Consider the following 14,534-nt stretch of genomic DNA (forward strand, 5'->3'; position numbering starts at 1 on the left):
CAGTATCTTTCCTTTTGCCATTTGATCTCATAGGCATAAATGTTTATTTTAATAAGAGTTTAGTGAATTGTGTTCTTCGGATAGGGGTCATATTTTGTTGCTGGAATTTAGAAAGGAAACTGTTTCAAGCACTTGTACTTTATCACAATTGCCTTTCTGACTGCCTTTAAAACTACAATAGATACTTAAACACATAAAGCTGTGCGGTCACATTCACCTTACAGAAAGCTTTACCATAGCGCACCTTTACCATTGTGCATGCGCTCCTCCCCCACTCACCCCCTGGAGGAATGGGAGAAGAAAGCAGGAAGAAGGAGTGAGGAGTGGGGAGAAATGGTTACACAGGAGTGGGGAAAAACTAAAGTCTACAAGTTCAAGGATCACTGTGGGCTCACAGATCAACCACAGGAGGAAAGGGAGGCTCAGAACAACAGAAGTCAAATTTGAGGGGAATTTGGTCTCTAAAGGAGCAAGCACACACAGACACTCACACTTTTGCAGAGTACATAATGTAAAGGAGGGGTATGCCTGAAAGGTAGGTGTAGCTTACACTGTCTGTGAGTCAGTGTCTGCATGTGTCTGTGTGTAGACGAACTAAGATATCTCACTTTGTATTACATATGCTAGCCAACCTTAAAAGTGGACCACTGCTTGGCCACCCCCCCTAAGATCATTTTTCACACATCAATTTCATCAGAATCTGTTTCAACATCAATAACCACAACTTCTTGGTAATCGTTGGGGGCAATGTTGACCACAATGGGGTCAACAGGGGCAGCGGCAGCAGCAGGCTCCAGCAGGCTGGCAACAGGGTTGGGGGACTCAGTGGCAGGGCTGGAGGCGGGCTCAGGGAGGTCAGTGATGTCGCACTCTAGGTGGCCAGCAGCATTGGGCTCAGGCTGGCTGGCGATGGCAGGCTCCAGGTAGCTGATGGCAAAGGGCTCAGGATCGTCGGCAGGCTCGGGGTGGCCAGTGACATGCTTGGGGTGGCTAGAGGCAGGCTTGAAATAGACAGAGTCAGCCCTGAAGTGGACAGAGGCAGGCATAGGGTAGACAGTGGCAGACTTGGCGTAACCAGAGGCAGACTTGGAGCGACTAAAGACAGACTTATGGTGACCAGAGGCAGATGTGCAGTGGGCAGAGACAGACCTGGAGTGGCTGGAGGCTGGCCTGGGGTGGCCAGAGGCACGCTCAGGTTGGCCAGCTGCAGCACCACCAGGTAGTGGAACATTCCGGACGTTCATCGGTATTTCCTCCGCAGCAGGGCAGGCACGGGCATAGCCTTGGTCGCGGGCTTGGGCTTGGGCACGGGCACGGGCACGGGCACGGGCACGGGCGCGGATGCGGGCGCGGGCGAAGGCTCGGGCCTCCTGCGTTTCCCAGATGTTAGTGATGAGGCCAGAGAGGAACAGGATAGGATGCCGCATAGCATGGAAAATGGTCCAGTATTCCCTTCGGAAATTCTCATTGAGGAGACCGTAGATCACAGCATTGAGGGAGCTGTTGAAGTAGGCTATGAAGTAGGCTGCAAGATAAAGCCATTTGGGGACCTTGCCTGCCATCTTCTTTGGACTGACAGCCACCAAGACAGTGAGCACGTTGATAGGGCACCAGCACACTGCAAAGAGGAGGAAGATCACAAACATGGTTAGAAAATTGTGAACCTCAGCAAGCTGGTTGTCAGGATTCTGCCCAGCCGAGTCACGGGCTGCCGGCACTTTGGTCCAGATCCTCACATAGCAGAAACCCACTATGAGCAGAGGGAGGACAAAGTGGATGCAGACGATGGTCACAGCAAAGGCAGGGTTGTTCACATTGTTGAAGATGCAGGTGTAGGTGCGAGGATCATACTCGATGGTGCCAATGTACATGTTGGGCAGGACAGCCAGGACAGTCATGATCCAGGTGACAACCAGGTAAATGCAGGTATTGCGCACGCTGAAGATGCGCTCATACTGGAGGCTGTGACAGACGTAGCAGTAACGGTTGATGGCAATTGCCATGATATTGAAGATAGAACCGACCACACTCAGCCCTGTGATGAATCCAACCATCTGGCACTGTAACTGGCTCAGATCCCAGCCACCAACGGCCATGGCATGCAGCATCAGAGGATAGGGGTAGATGGCCACCAGCATATCAGCCACAGAGAGGCTAACCACGAAGATGTTGCCTGAAAAGCATATTGGGGGGGGGGGAAGACAGAAGAATAAATGGTTAAATTTAGAAATCTACAAATATAAGCTGGAGGAAAAGGCCAGCTGGAGTCGTGACAATTTAGAATTCTAGAATTCTTTTAAAAAAATACAGTTGTGTTTTTATTTTTAGTTACAAGCATGTCCCAGATGATTCTGATGCACAAGCAAGTTTGGGGGACCTGTCCTTTGACAACCTTTTTTTTTCCTTTCAAACAACGTCATCTCTGCTTTGGGAAAAAAGTGAAGTCAGAAAGCAGTAAACACAAAAGCCCGTTGGGGAGCCCTTCACACTCCCACACACACAGACCTGTGGCCATAATTTTAAACAAAAACAAAATGCAAAGTTTTGGCGGAGTAGGGGTGGGGGAACGGAGGGAGTAGAGGGGAGCTGCCTGTTGGAAACAGGCTGGAGGTTAGGGATTGGGGTGGGTGGAGAGATTGGAGAACTGTCAGGACGCCTCAATCTCCCCCAACCCCGAAAAAAAAGCAAATTAGCCCTCTGCCTTCTCTAATTTACCATCGCATTTACAACGCAAACATGTCTAAAGAGAACTGTCCGAGAAAGGGCATGTCGTTTTCTTAAGCGGTCTTCCCCAGCGGGATCAGACAATAATCTAAGACTTCGCCCAGTAAATACTTACCATTTCCGAGGTAACCTAAGAGTAAAAACTGAGGGCGGGGAGAGGCCCTGTAAAATTTAGCCTGAGAAATAGTGAGCAAAGAGGGAAAAATATCAGGACAATCCCTGCAAGGATTAGCAGAATTGCTTGCTTCACGCGGGTCCCCGAGCAGAGCCGGACACCAGCACGTTCGCCGCCCTGCACACTGGTTCCAGGCCCCCGGTCCCGGGCTTTACTGGAGCCTGCGGGCTATACAGGAAAGTGCCGGGGTGGTGGAGGGGGCACTCCTGTTTTGTAGGGCGGCGGTAGGAACGCCGTTTGTAAAACCTGCAAGGCCAAGTACAGATGCGGATCCCTTTCTCTGGAAACACCTCATTGCTAATTAGCATTGGTTTGGCAAAATATTGCACTTCATCTCGGACTGGGAGAAAATGAGCACTTTTAAAAGGGCAAAGGAACGGCTCGTTCTTCCGCCAGCACTGCCAAGGCGAGGCCTCGGCGCTTTCTACCCAAGAGGTTCTTTCTAGGGTTTTCCCTCAAAGTAATGAATTTGGAGAAGAAAGGAGGAGAAGCGAGAGGGCAAAGACTTAAAAACAAAACCACAACAACTCTAAAACCCTTTCTTTGAATTATGGAAGGAAAGGAAGGTGAAGGAGAAAAGGAAAAAAAGAGAAAATGGACTCTGCAGGTGCCCCACCCCCCGGGGGCTCCGGGGTTGGGCCCCTTGGGACCGCACTGCTGGAGTGCACGTGAGATCCAAGTGTACGGCCCCACGTCTCCGGGGGACCGAGGAGAAATCAGACACACCCATCAGAGTTTAAAAGAAAACTTTTAATGACTGTGTGCCCGTCACTGCATTTAGAAACTTGTGTGGTGTTTGTGATTCCTCGTCCAAGCAAAGTAATCCCCCAGAGACTGGCGGCCTCCACTCCCCGGCACCCCGCCCGCCCAGGTCCTGTGGGTGCCCGACCCCCTCAGACCCCGCCCCCTCGCTCCCCTCTGCCCTCCGGCCCCAGCCGGCCGGGATCCAGGGAGCGGAGACCCTGGGCGCCGCCCCTCCCTCCCGGGGCCCGAGCAGGGAGTTTGGGCCCCTTGGCCCCTCCCCCACCTCCCCTCTCGAGCCCTCTCCCGCCCAACCTGCAAAGGCGGCTCAAGGCTCCGCAGCGTCTGCCGCCCCCGCCCCCGGCAAGGGGCGCAGCGCCCTGCAGCCTCCAGCACCGTCCCCCAGGCCCGCTCGCAGCTGGCCCCCTCCCCTTGGCACTGGCAGGCCGCGAGGGGAGTCTCGCTCGCCTCCCCACCTCGTCCCATATCCCCGCGCTCTGCGGTTTCCCTGCGCCCCCCACCATCCCCTCTGAGCTCTCCTGCAGCCCTCCCGCGATCCTCACCGGTTCTGCCGTCTTCTATCCCCCCGGGACGCCGAGCTCCCGAACCTTTCCGCCGCCCCGCCCTGCGACCCCCAGTACCCCGCTTACGGACTTCGGGATCTCCGCCGCCGCCGCCGCCGTCGCTGCCACCGCCTGCTGCGCCCAGCCGGCCGCTCGCCTCTCTCCGCCGCGCGCCCTGGGACGGGCGGACGGAGCTCGGCTCCGGCGGGCTCAGACCGCCCTGCTTCACACTCAGGCGCGGGGGTCTGCGCTCCGCCGCCCGGGAGCTGCCCGGGAGCCGCCCTGGAGTCACAGGGCTGCGGCGAGCGGGGGCTCGGCCGGGCTTGGGCTCGGCCGCCGCGCTGCGCACCGGCAAGCGCCGCCTCAGCCGCCGAGAACTTAACTTTACCGGAGCGGGTAGCAACCCCGCTGCTCCCTCCGCGTTTATTCCTCCCGCGCCGCCTCGGCGCGGCCACCTCTGCGGCGTCCGGCTCGGCGTGCTGTCCCCGGGCGGCCGCCGGACTCTCCGCTCGGGTGCCGGCTCCCTCTGCATCAGGTTCCCGACAGGGCCGGGCTCGGCGGTGTGCCGCGCACCGCAGGGACGGGGATTTGCACTTGGATGCCCAGAGCTTCTCCGAACCTCCGCAGCCTGGAGAAGCTCTAAGTTTATGCCCCCCCCCCCCCGGCAGAACATCATCACTCAGGCTCGCAGGGAAATGGGGAGCAGGGCCCGTCCACGGGTTCCCTATCGCAGGAGCCCAAACTAACACCCTAGGTAGGGGTTGCAAGTGGCTGCACGGTGGGTAGGGAGAAGGAAAGGGGTCTTACCAGGATTTCGGAGTTTCTTGTTCTTCAACACAGCCAAAATGACCATGGAGTTGCCGATCAGGTCTACGACTATGGTGATGACCGTTACGCAGAACATAAAGATGATTAGAGCCGGTGGATAGTCTGGCTGCGGCAGTTTACAGCCAATACAGCCGTATGGAGTGGGAACTGCTAGGGCAGGCCCCATGTTGCTGCTGGAGACCGCTACGACCTTCCAAGCCGGCTCTGGACAGCGAACACCTGCTCTGTCGCCAGGAGCGTCAGGAAAGCTGCTACCCCTCTGAGAGTCAGAGAGCAAATGACAGCCTTCCGCCCCTCTCCGATGAGCTTTTAAAGCCTCAAGAGGCGGCTAGCCCCACCCCAAATCCCTCCCCCCGACCAATCAGAGCTCCCTGATCACCCCCGCTTTGCTCTCCAACTCTTTTTGGACAAATCCACATCGAGGTGTCGTCTTGCTTCCGACTGCCTTGTATGTGCTTCCCCTCTAGCCGCTCCCCCTCCCACCGCATCCCCCAGGTACCATGCGTCGTGACCAGCTCGGAATCCACCTCCTCCCCACCAGCCACTGCGCATCCGTTTCTAGCAAGTTCTCCCTCCCTCTCTTATGCAAACACCTGGCAAAGCGCTGTAGATTGCAGAGCGGGGCTATAGGGTCCCTCTTGGGGGTCCAGTGCCAACCCAAGCCTGTCTGAGGCCCCCAGCAGAGCGTGAGGAGCGCCCAGTGGCCCCTTGGACCCTAGATATTCGCCTCTGCAGTCTCCTTGAGAGGTTCATCCCATCCCAGTGTTTTGCCTTTTCAAAGCCTTCTATACTTCGCGGAAAGCAGGGGACAGCTGCTGGGGGCTTCCATCCCTAATCTGGCCAGCAGTCTCTAGGGAATTTATTCCCACTCTGGTGCCTGGAAGGAGCTGGTTGGCTCCCTTAGCAGCAGCGGCGGGTGGCCCCTCAATCCGGTCCCCGGCTTGTGTTTTCCTTGAGGAGATGGCCCCTACGTCAGGCTCTGGGAGCAGGGATCGTGTCTGTACTCTGGGAGTGAGAAGAGGTAGATGGTGGCCGCTTGCCCCCAACTTTGGGGCAAGCGAGAGTGAGAGCGCGTCCCCTTCCCAGCTGCCTGGCACCCTGGCTGTGGGAGCTTCGAGGCTGCTCTGGGAACAAGTAAAACGGGGGGGAAAGCCCTTCTCTTGGACTGCCGCTCCTCAAAGAAACCCGGGACGAGCGGCTCCGACTCCCGTCCCCTCTCTAGGTGCTCCGCACGCCTAACGGAGTGGCACGGGGCACTCGGGTAAGCTCGGGGAGCTGTGCCGGAGCGGCGGGACAGGCGCGGAGGTGCTGGGCTGCGCAGCCTGGAAGCCACCGGCAGACCAGAGGCCCCCGCCCCAGGAATAACTCAGCTCAGTCCTTTTCCCTTGCGGGGGGGTCTCATTTCAACCTCAACTGGGTCGGGCTGCCCCCCTGCCCCGTGTATCTCCCTCCACAGGCGTCACAGTTCCCTGCGGTGCGCCCAGGCTCTCGGAGAGCACGGGCTACGGGAAATCCGAAAGATTCGGGCTACAGGGGCGAGATTCGGATACTCGTTCCCTCAACGACCTTGGTTACGGGGGTGGATTTTGTGCCGGCTACTAAAAGTTATGACTCTTGTTGAGAAACCTCCCAGAAAATTTCAGCAAGCACCTTGAAACTTGTCCCAGACTAGCCTTCTTGCTGCAGTGGGGGGATAGGGGGTTGCACTGTCCCAGAGCGCCACCGTCTGGACACTGCCGCCCTCCTGACCCGCGGGGAAGGAGGCGGACACAGGGGTTGGGGGCTGGGGCGCGTTCCGCGAGGGACTTCAACATTTTGGGACCTTGAACGGAAAGACAGATACGACTGAAGAATCAAGAGTGCGTGCACTTTCCCTCGCTGAAAAGTCCAAACTAGTAATGTGTCTCCTTGTTTGAAGATGAACCCCTCACCCCCACACTGTGCACGCTACTGAGAAGAGAATCGGCACGAATAACAGTCTCCCGCCTGGAGCCTTTTCTCATTCATTATCTCATCGCTCCCCATCGCCTGGATCCCCGGCCGCGCCCTGTCTGGGCCGGACTTAGCCAGGATTTACCATAAACACAGCCCCAAAACAGGTTATGCTATCCTCCCTAGGCAACTGTGAGCCCCCAAAAGAGACCAAAGCCGAAAGGCCACCCACACTGTAAAGTAGTTCACAGCTGGCTGCTGATGCTGCTTCCCCGAGGGTTTGGATCCTTTTACTCATGGCAAAGAGCGGTTTTTAATTCAAATAAACAGAAATTGGAATGAAAAAAGGAAATCAGCATTCGAATGACTTAAGACCCAGGAGTGTCTCCTACCCAAGCCACCTACCCCGCCCAAAGTCTTGTAAACAGAGCTGGCAAAGTGTTATCCCGTGCACAGTACTTTTAGATGACGTGACCCCAGGGCAGGCGGAAGCCCAGGACACTGGAAATTCTGGGTGGACCGGGGCCTGGACTTCCTTGGGACTGAGGACCGAGCAGGAGAGAGGGTGACCTGATCCCTTGGCCCCTGCCCCTGTTTGAACACTGCTTGATCATGACCTCATGGAGATGGATATTGAATCCATTATGTGGATACATAGGAGGAAGAAAAGCGGTCAGGCTCTGCCAGGGTAGGACAAGATCCATGGGCAATAAGTTCAATTAGTTTGGAAGTTAAGGGGGTAGCTTTTTATTGGGTAGAGTGCAGTGCATATGGCTTATTTAAGCTTCCAAAAGATTTTTAATTAAGTGTCTTTCTAAAAGGCCTGCTACAAAGTGCTAATAACTGGCGATGGAGAGAAACACTTTATTGGGGATATGAAAGCTATTAAGATATAGATTCAAAATAGAGGAGAACTGGGATGTTCCCTGGGGATCCCAGGAAAACCATGGAAACCCATACAGAAGTTGCGAAGGAGAAAAAGCAATGGATAGTGGACAGAGAATGTACAGAGAGTTTGCAGTCCTGGAACCCACTGAGCGTGGTCCTTTCCTCTAGGTCACTTATGAGATTAGGGAGACGAGGGAGCCCCAAAGGACTCCCAGGATTGAAAGCTCAGGACATCTCAGGCAGACATGGTGCCAACTGGTGTTCTGTACCGGAGGTAGATATTAGAAGACTTTTCCCCTCTTCTTGTTGATACAGAAACCTTTCATCTCAGCCTCCACATTTCTCATCTTTTTCTTTAAGGTTTCTTTTTTTTGAAGTATAGTTCATTTACAAGATTGTTTTAGTTTCAGGTGTACAGCAGAGTGACTCAGATATATATATTTGTATGTGTGTGTTCTTTTTCAGATTCTTTTCCATTATAGGTTATTACAAGATATTGAGTAGAGTTCCCTGTGCTATACAGAAGGTCCTTGTTGTTTTCCTATTTTTTATATAGTGGTGTGTATATGTTAATCCCAAGCTCCTAATTTATCTCGCCTCCCGCCGCATTTCTCATCTTTTGAAAAACTGAAGATCAGCGTGGGCCTGGCAGTCAGGGTGACAGCTGGCAACTCTTTCAAAGTGAGTGAGAGCAAGCGAGTGAATTTTTTCTGCACACACAAGGATAGTGCTACATCTTCAGATCTCTTATTATGGACGCAATGGCAGAAGGTTACCTTTCATCATCCTTCTAGGCTCTCTGTTCACCCTCAAGTACTATAATGATACTCACTTGTAATTAGTGCATTGTAAGTTTAAATAAGCATTTTACAGTTTCCAAAAATCCCATCAGTACTATAATGATGTTCACCCTCAAGTACTATAATGACACCTCGCTTGTAATTAGTGCATTGTAAGTTTAAATAAGCATTTTATAGTTTCCAAAAATCCCATCAGGGATATATTCTCACAACAATGCCATTTAACACATGGGGAAACTGAGGTGCAGAGAGGGCAAAGGACTTCCCCAAGGCCATGCCAAGGTTAGTGGAGGAGCCTCTCTCCCACAGTCCAGCTTCGTAAGATAGTGTTTTGCTCTGAGACTTGATAGGGTGGACTCTGTGTTCTCCTTTTTATTGTTGTTCTATTTTTTGTTTGATTATTTTTATTGAGATACATTCACATACTCTATTCACCCTTTTCAAGCGCACAATTCAGTGTGGGTTTTTTTGTACATTCCCTAAGTTGTGCAACCATCATTACTATCAAATTTCAGAACATTCCCATCAACCCAGAGAGAAACCCTGTATCCATTAGCAGTCCCTCCCCATTCCCTCCAGCCCCTCAGCTCCTAGGAACCACTAATCTGATGTGTGCCTCATATAAACAGAATTGTACAATATGTGGTCTTTTGTGTCTGGCTGCTTTCCCTTAGCATAATATCTTCAAGGTCATCCATACTCTAGCATGTATTAGTACTTCATTCCTGTTTATGGCCATATAGTATTCCATTGTATGAAGAGACCACATTTTGTTTATCCAGTCATCCATCAATGGACCTTTGGGTTGTTTCCAATTTTTGACTATTATGAGTAATGCTGCTATGAATATTTTGAGTTCTCTTTCAGCCCCCAAGCAGCCACTGGCCCAAGAGGGACAGAGGGCCTCTAAGTGCCAGTTCACACCTCCTCTCCCACCCAGGGAGGGCAGGACGGCTAAGGGCTGCCCCAGTCACTCCGACCTTCTTTGACCAGTGCTCCTCTGACATTACCAGATCGTCTGCTGAAGCCACATTAGACCATTGATTGACACTTTAATATATGAAGACTGGCAAAATGAGAATTTGCTGCAAACCCAGTAAGAGTGAAAAAGTCTTTCAGTTTGAGTACAAGCAGAACATTCTCCATTTGTTCTTGAACTTTTGGGGATGTTTTATCTCTTCTTGGGACAGTACACAGGAGTCTGGAAGGTGCTTTGCACACCCAGTCCCTGCTCTCCCCCAAACTGCTCCTACCCCAGCACTGAGCAGATGCCTGATGCAAGGAGAGACTGCATTTGGTTCAATTCTGGAAAATGAAAACAAGATTGGACCCAGCTCTGCCACTGGTCAGCTGTATGACCCTGGGCATGTGACTTAGCCTCTTTGTCTCAGTTTCCTCAGCTATAAAATGCAGATAATAATAGTGCCTCAAAACTCGTCATAGGGTGAATGGGGGAGTTAGATGAAATAATACATGCAAGCACTTAGAACACTCTCAAGAATGGAGTGAGCATTCAGTAACCACTAGCTATTCTTCTTATTATTATTCTGAACATTTCTAATACTCTAAACTCTATTTGGTTACACTTCCATAGAAGACAGAGGCTCTCTGAGACATCAGAGACTCTGTCCCCAGCTGGCTCTTGCCTCTAGGCTCTAATTCCTGGCAGAAACCACCCAGTGGGCACTCACCAGCATCCCAGGCCACCATGACATGTGACAGTGTGTTAGATGGAAAGGGACATACAGAATGACTCACATATTCACTGCCCCCCTGAGATGCTTCACTGATACAACTTGTATATTTTCCATGAGAAGGAACAATCAGATTTCTTGACATCAGTCAGAATAAAAGCATGGAAGATGGTTGGTCTAGAGACAGGTCAGACCTGAAGTCCACAGGGGGCTGGGGGAGCTGGGTTTCAGCAGAGCGTGGAACCAGCCCAGGCTGAAGAAGGTCTAGTTCCAGGTCGAGGATGGGGGCCAGGACTCCAGGGGCAAGGCTGTGGCCTCAAAGGAATTGCACAGAGATTTGGGCAGGAATCAAGCCACTGGAATGGGGAGCCAGCCAGGTCATGACATCAACCAACTCAAGAGCAGCTTGGGACGGGTGATTTTTTTTTCCTAAACAGACTATGTCTGGTCACATTTACGTTACCAACTTGGAGACACTGTCTCCAGATTTGTTAAATGAACAAGAGAATGATTGTCCTCTTGAAATCCTCTGGGCTTAATTCATCATGGCTAGGACCACTTTATCTTCCCCTGTGGTTGAGTCATTAGAAGGAGCAGGACACATTCATTTTCTTTAGTGCAATCAGGGACTCACCAAAACAATTAGCAGCCAGTATTTCCAAAATCCCAGTGCCTGATAAAGACTCCAGGTTAGGTGGTGCAAATCAAAGGGTTACCAGGGAAAGAAGCAGCACATTAATTACTTGTAGTAACACATGGACTCCCTACCCCTTATTCAATTTACCTGATAATTAGAGCTTAATGAACAATATCCATTTTCCTAGTTTCTCATTCTAGCCAAGCATGATCACCCATGCGTTTAAAGACTGTCCCTCTTATTAATCAACCTTCTGACTTCTGGTGCAATAAACAGCTTGTCTCAGGAGCTCTGCTTTAGCCCCCTCTATCACAAGGCATAGGACATGGGTACTGATCAGGGCCCAACCCCGTCCTCTTCCTCCCCAGTGGGTCCACTCAGCCCCTAATGATGGCTAACATGTATGTGTCCTTCCTAGATGCCAGCCACTGTTCTGAGTGCTTTGTTCATATATTCGTATTTAATCCTGACAACAGCCCTATGAGATAGGTACGATGACTATCCCTCTTTCACAGATAAAGAAGCTAAGGCCCAGAAAGGTTATGTCACTTGCCCCAGGTTGCACAGATAATATGATAGAGCTAGAAGTCTAGCTTGGGTGGTCTGACTCCAGAGTCTGTGGCTTCACCAAAACGCCTCACTGCACGCATTGTTCCCGGCTCTGTGGTACTGGTTCTCAAACTGAGTGCGAGTTAGAGCCACCAGGAGCACTTAGGGAAAATGCAGCTTTCGAGGGCTGCCCCTTAGAGATTCTGATTCGGCAGGTCTGGGTGGAGCCTGGGAATCTGCATGTTTCCCAAGTGCCCCAGGTGATTCTCGATTCAAGGGTCCCAGGGACCCCTCTTACAGAAACCCTGCTCTTGCAATCCAGTCTTACACCTAGCCCCTGGCAATTTAAGGAAGTCTAGACCTGGCAGTCAGCGACTCAGTGCCTGAGCTGCTCCTGAGACTGAGATCCTGCGGGGACTTGATATACTTGTTCTAGTTCATAAATTCTTGCTTTGTCCTCAGACTGAATCCCACCCTGTACCTCAATTCTGGTGATGAGGATCCTGGCCCAATGCCTGATAATGACCTGTTCAGCTCCCGGGTAACAGGGCTACCTTGCTCTCCCAGAGACCAGAGGCCTGACCATGCCCCCTCCCTGCTGCGAGACTCAGCCTGGTGGCCTGCCCAAGTAGAGTTGCCTGTGTTAGCAGCTGAAAATATGGGATGCCCAGTGGAAATTGAATTTCAAATAAATACTAATAAAATCTTAGTATAAGTATGTTCCATGCAATATTTGGACATACTTATACTACAAATTATTCGTTGTTTATTGGAAATTCAAATTTAACTGGGTTTCCTGTATTTTATCTGGCAACCCTATGACTGGCAACCCTATGACTGTATTTTATCTGGCAACCCTATGACAACCCTATGACACGGCCCCTGCCTGATCCTAAATAAGTCAAATATGAGGACTTGGCATTGATTGGCAAAGAGCCTGCCTTCTTTCCTCTCACACTTTCCCCCCAAAAGGGGCCTGGTCAACTCTGGGAGCAGAGACTCTTGATTCAAGACCAGAGGTGCCCAGTTTGCCCTGTAGCTATCACCTTGCCTCCAGTAGATACTGGCCTGTGCATGTTTCCTACTTGCTTTAGTCAGCATCCTCTGTCTACACAGGAGGTTCCTGAGCCATCCGAAAAGAAATCCTTGCCTCCCATTCACCTGAGATACACAGCACTGTTGAGCTGCCCCTGCGAGTAGCAGCTTGACTGCAAGTTGACCCCTGTCCTTTGAGGTACTGACATTTCTATGTTTTGATTTCAGCTAATATTGTATTTGAAACCATTGCATGTTTTCTATAGATGATGTCTTAAAGGTATAGTAAGTTATCTTTGAGAACCTCAGTTTTAGATGCCCCAGAAGACATAGGTTTGGGGTGTTCTTTGCAGGAGTCCTCCCAAAGAATTTTGTGTACCCCATGTAACTTATTCTAAGTCAGGTCATCTCCAAGCTACCTCCAAATCTGGTGAACTTCAATCTAGCTATTTTTACATGATGTTATAACCAACAAGCAGTCAGGAAAAATTTTACTTTCACTTGCATACGTTTGTCACCTTAACCACCGAGTCAGGGCAGGACCGTCTAATGTTACTTCTGTATCCATCCCAGGCAGAGGGAGGCTCACGAGTGAATGGTGGGGAATTGTGAGTTCTGGGCAGACGCCACCTCCTCAAGCTAGGTGTTCTGGAGAGGAGAGCGTGTGGAGGGCCAGATGAGGAGACATGGCTGTCTGGAAGGTTAAAGCAGAAGGACAAACAACAATGAAACAACCTAACAAGACCATTCATTTGCAGAGTCACCAGCCCAAGTCAAAAAGAGTCTTAAGACCTCACAGGTGCTTCTGTTTTTTCTTTGCTGAGGCTGGCCTCAATTGGCAGGAGCTAACACCCCAGGTGATTAGATCGAGCAGATTACTGTGTTCCAGAGACACTTGGTCCCACTGAGTTCTCATTTGCAACAGAAACCATAGGCATTTGGGGAGGCTCCACTTTCTGTCTGGCCTGCAAGACTCTTATCTGAGGGGTACCCCTCCCACCCTGCATTTTCAAAACACCTCCTGACAATAAGCTAGAAGCTCTGGTGCTTCTGGCCCCTCTTAAACAGATATTCCGTACTTAAGTTCCACTTTCTAATGCAAATTGCCTTACTTGCCAGCCTTCTCTTCCCATTATGTTTCCTGTTCTCCCTGGGCCACATCAGTTTTCACAAAATATCAAAACGAACAAAAACAAAAGCTTGTTTGTGACTTTCCCTCCTCTTGGCACCCCTTCGGGCTTTAATGGAAAACTCAAGTAATTTGCTTGGAGAGAGTTTTGAGGTGATCACCGAGCCTTTTCCTTCAGCCTGCAGCCCCAGCTGCCATGTTCTGTGGTCCTGGAGTAGGCAGACTTCTGCATCCAGCCCTTCAACAGAGAGACTGGAACGCAGCAGCCCTCCTTCCATGCGCGGTGATAATGGCAACAGTTCTTCCTTATCAATGGCCTCTAAGTGTCAGGCACAGGGCCTCACCTCATTTCTTCCTCACCGCAAACCAGAGGGATGGCATTATTATGAGGAAACAGAGGCTATGAGAGGGGAGACCCTCTCTCCCATCACGTACATCCTCTCCTTCCCTTAACTTCTGCCCTCTCTTCTATACCCCCAGTCAGGATAGACCCAGGCTCTTGTGGTGGGGAATGGGGACTAGCTGGGTTTGTCGGTGTGAAAAGGAGGGTTTACTCTGGATGGGAACTGGCTAGTTAAATGGTTTCCCTCTGCCTGGCTGGTGATAAAGCCCCGAGATCCCAGGCCTCATGCAGGCCCTGGGAAGCCGTCTTAGTTCCACGTAGTTTTCTTTGTAGTAGCCACTCCAGTGCGAAATGCTGAGGGCCAGGCTACGCTGCTGGACCCCAAGTGCTGAACCGAGAGACTGGCTTGGCATGAAGTGCCTTCCTCCGCTGAAAGCTGTGCTTCACAGCTCCCGTATGGAGACAAGAATGAGGGAACCTGGAACATTCTTTCAAG

General features: G+C 51.4%; 1 protein-coding gene across 1 annotated transcript; it reads right to left on the reverse strand.

The window, feature by feature from the left end:
• Window positions 1–677: 677 nt before the first annotated feature.
• Window positions 678–5,206, reverse strand: GPR50 (G protein-coupled receptor 50; the record flags this gene model as incomplete). The annotated part of the gene is made up of 2 exons (XM_081222189.1): window positions 5,011–5,206; window positions 678–2,173 (listed from the first exon to the last, which is right to left on the reverse strand). Exons 1-2 carry the CDS (start codon window positions 5,195–5,197, stop codon window positions 678–680), a joined length of 1,683 nt encoding a protein of 560 aa, XP_081078315.1. The 5' UTR covers window positions 5,198–5,206.
• Window positions 5,207–14,534: the final 9,328 nt, after the last annotated feature.

The sequence above is a fragment of the Mesoplodon bidens genome, assembly GCF_964165515.1.
Source record: "Mesoplodon bidens genome assembly, chromosome: X".
Classification (NCBI taxonomy): domain Eukaryota; kingdom Metazoa; phylum Chordata; class Mammalia; order Artiodactyla; family Ziphiidae; genus Mesoplodon; species Mesoplodon bidens.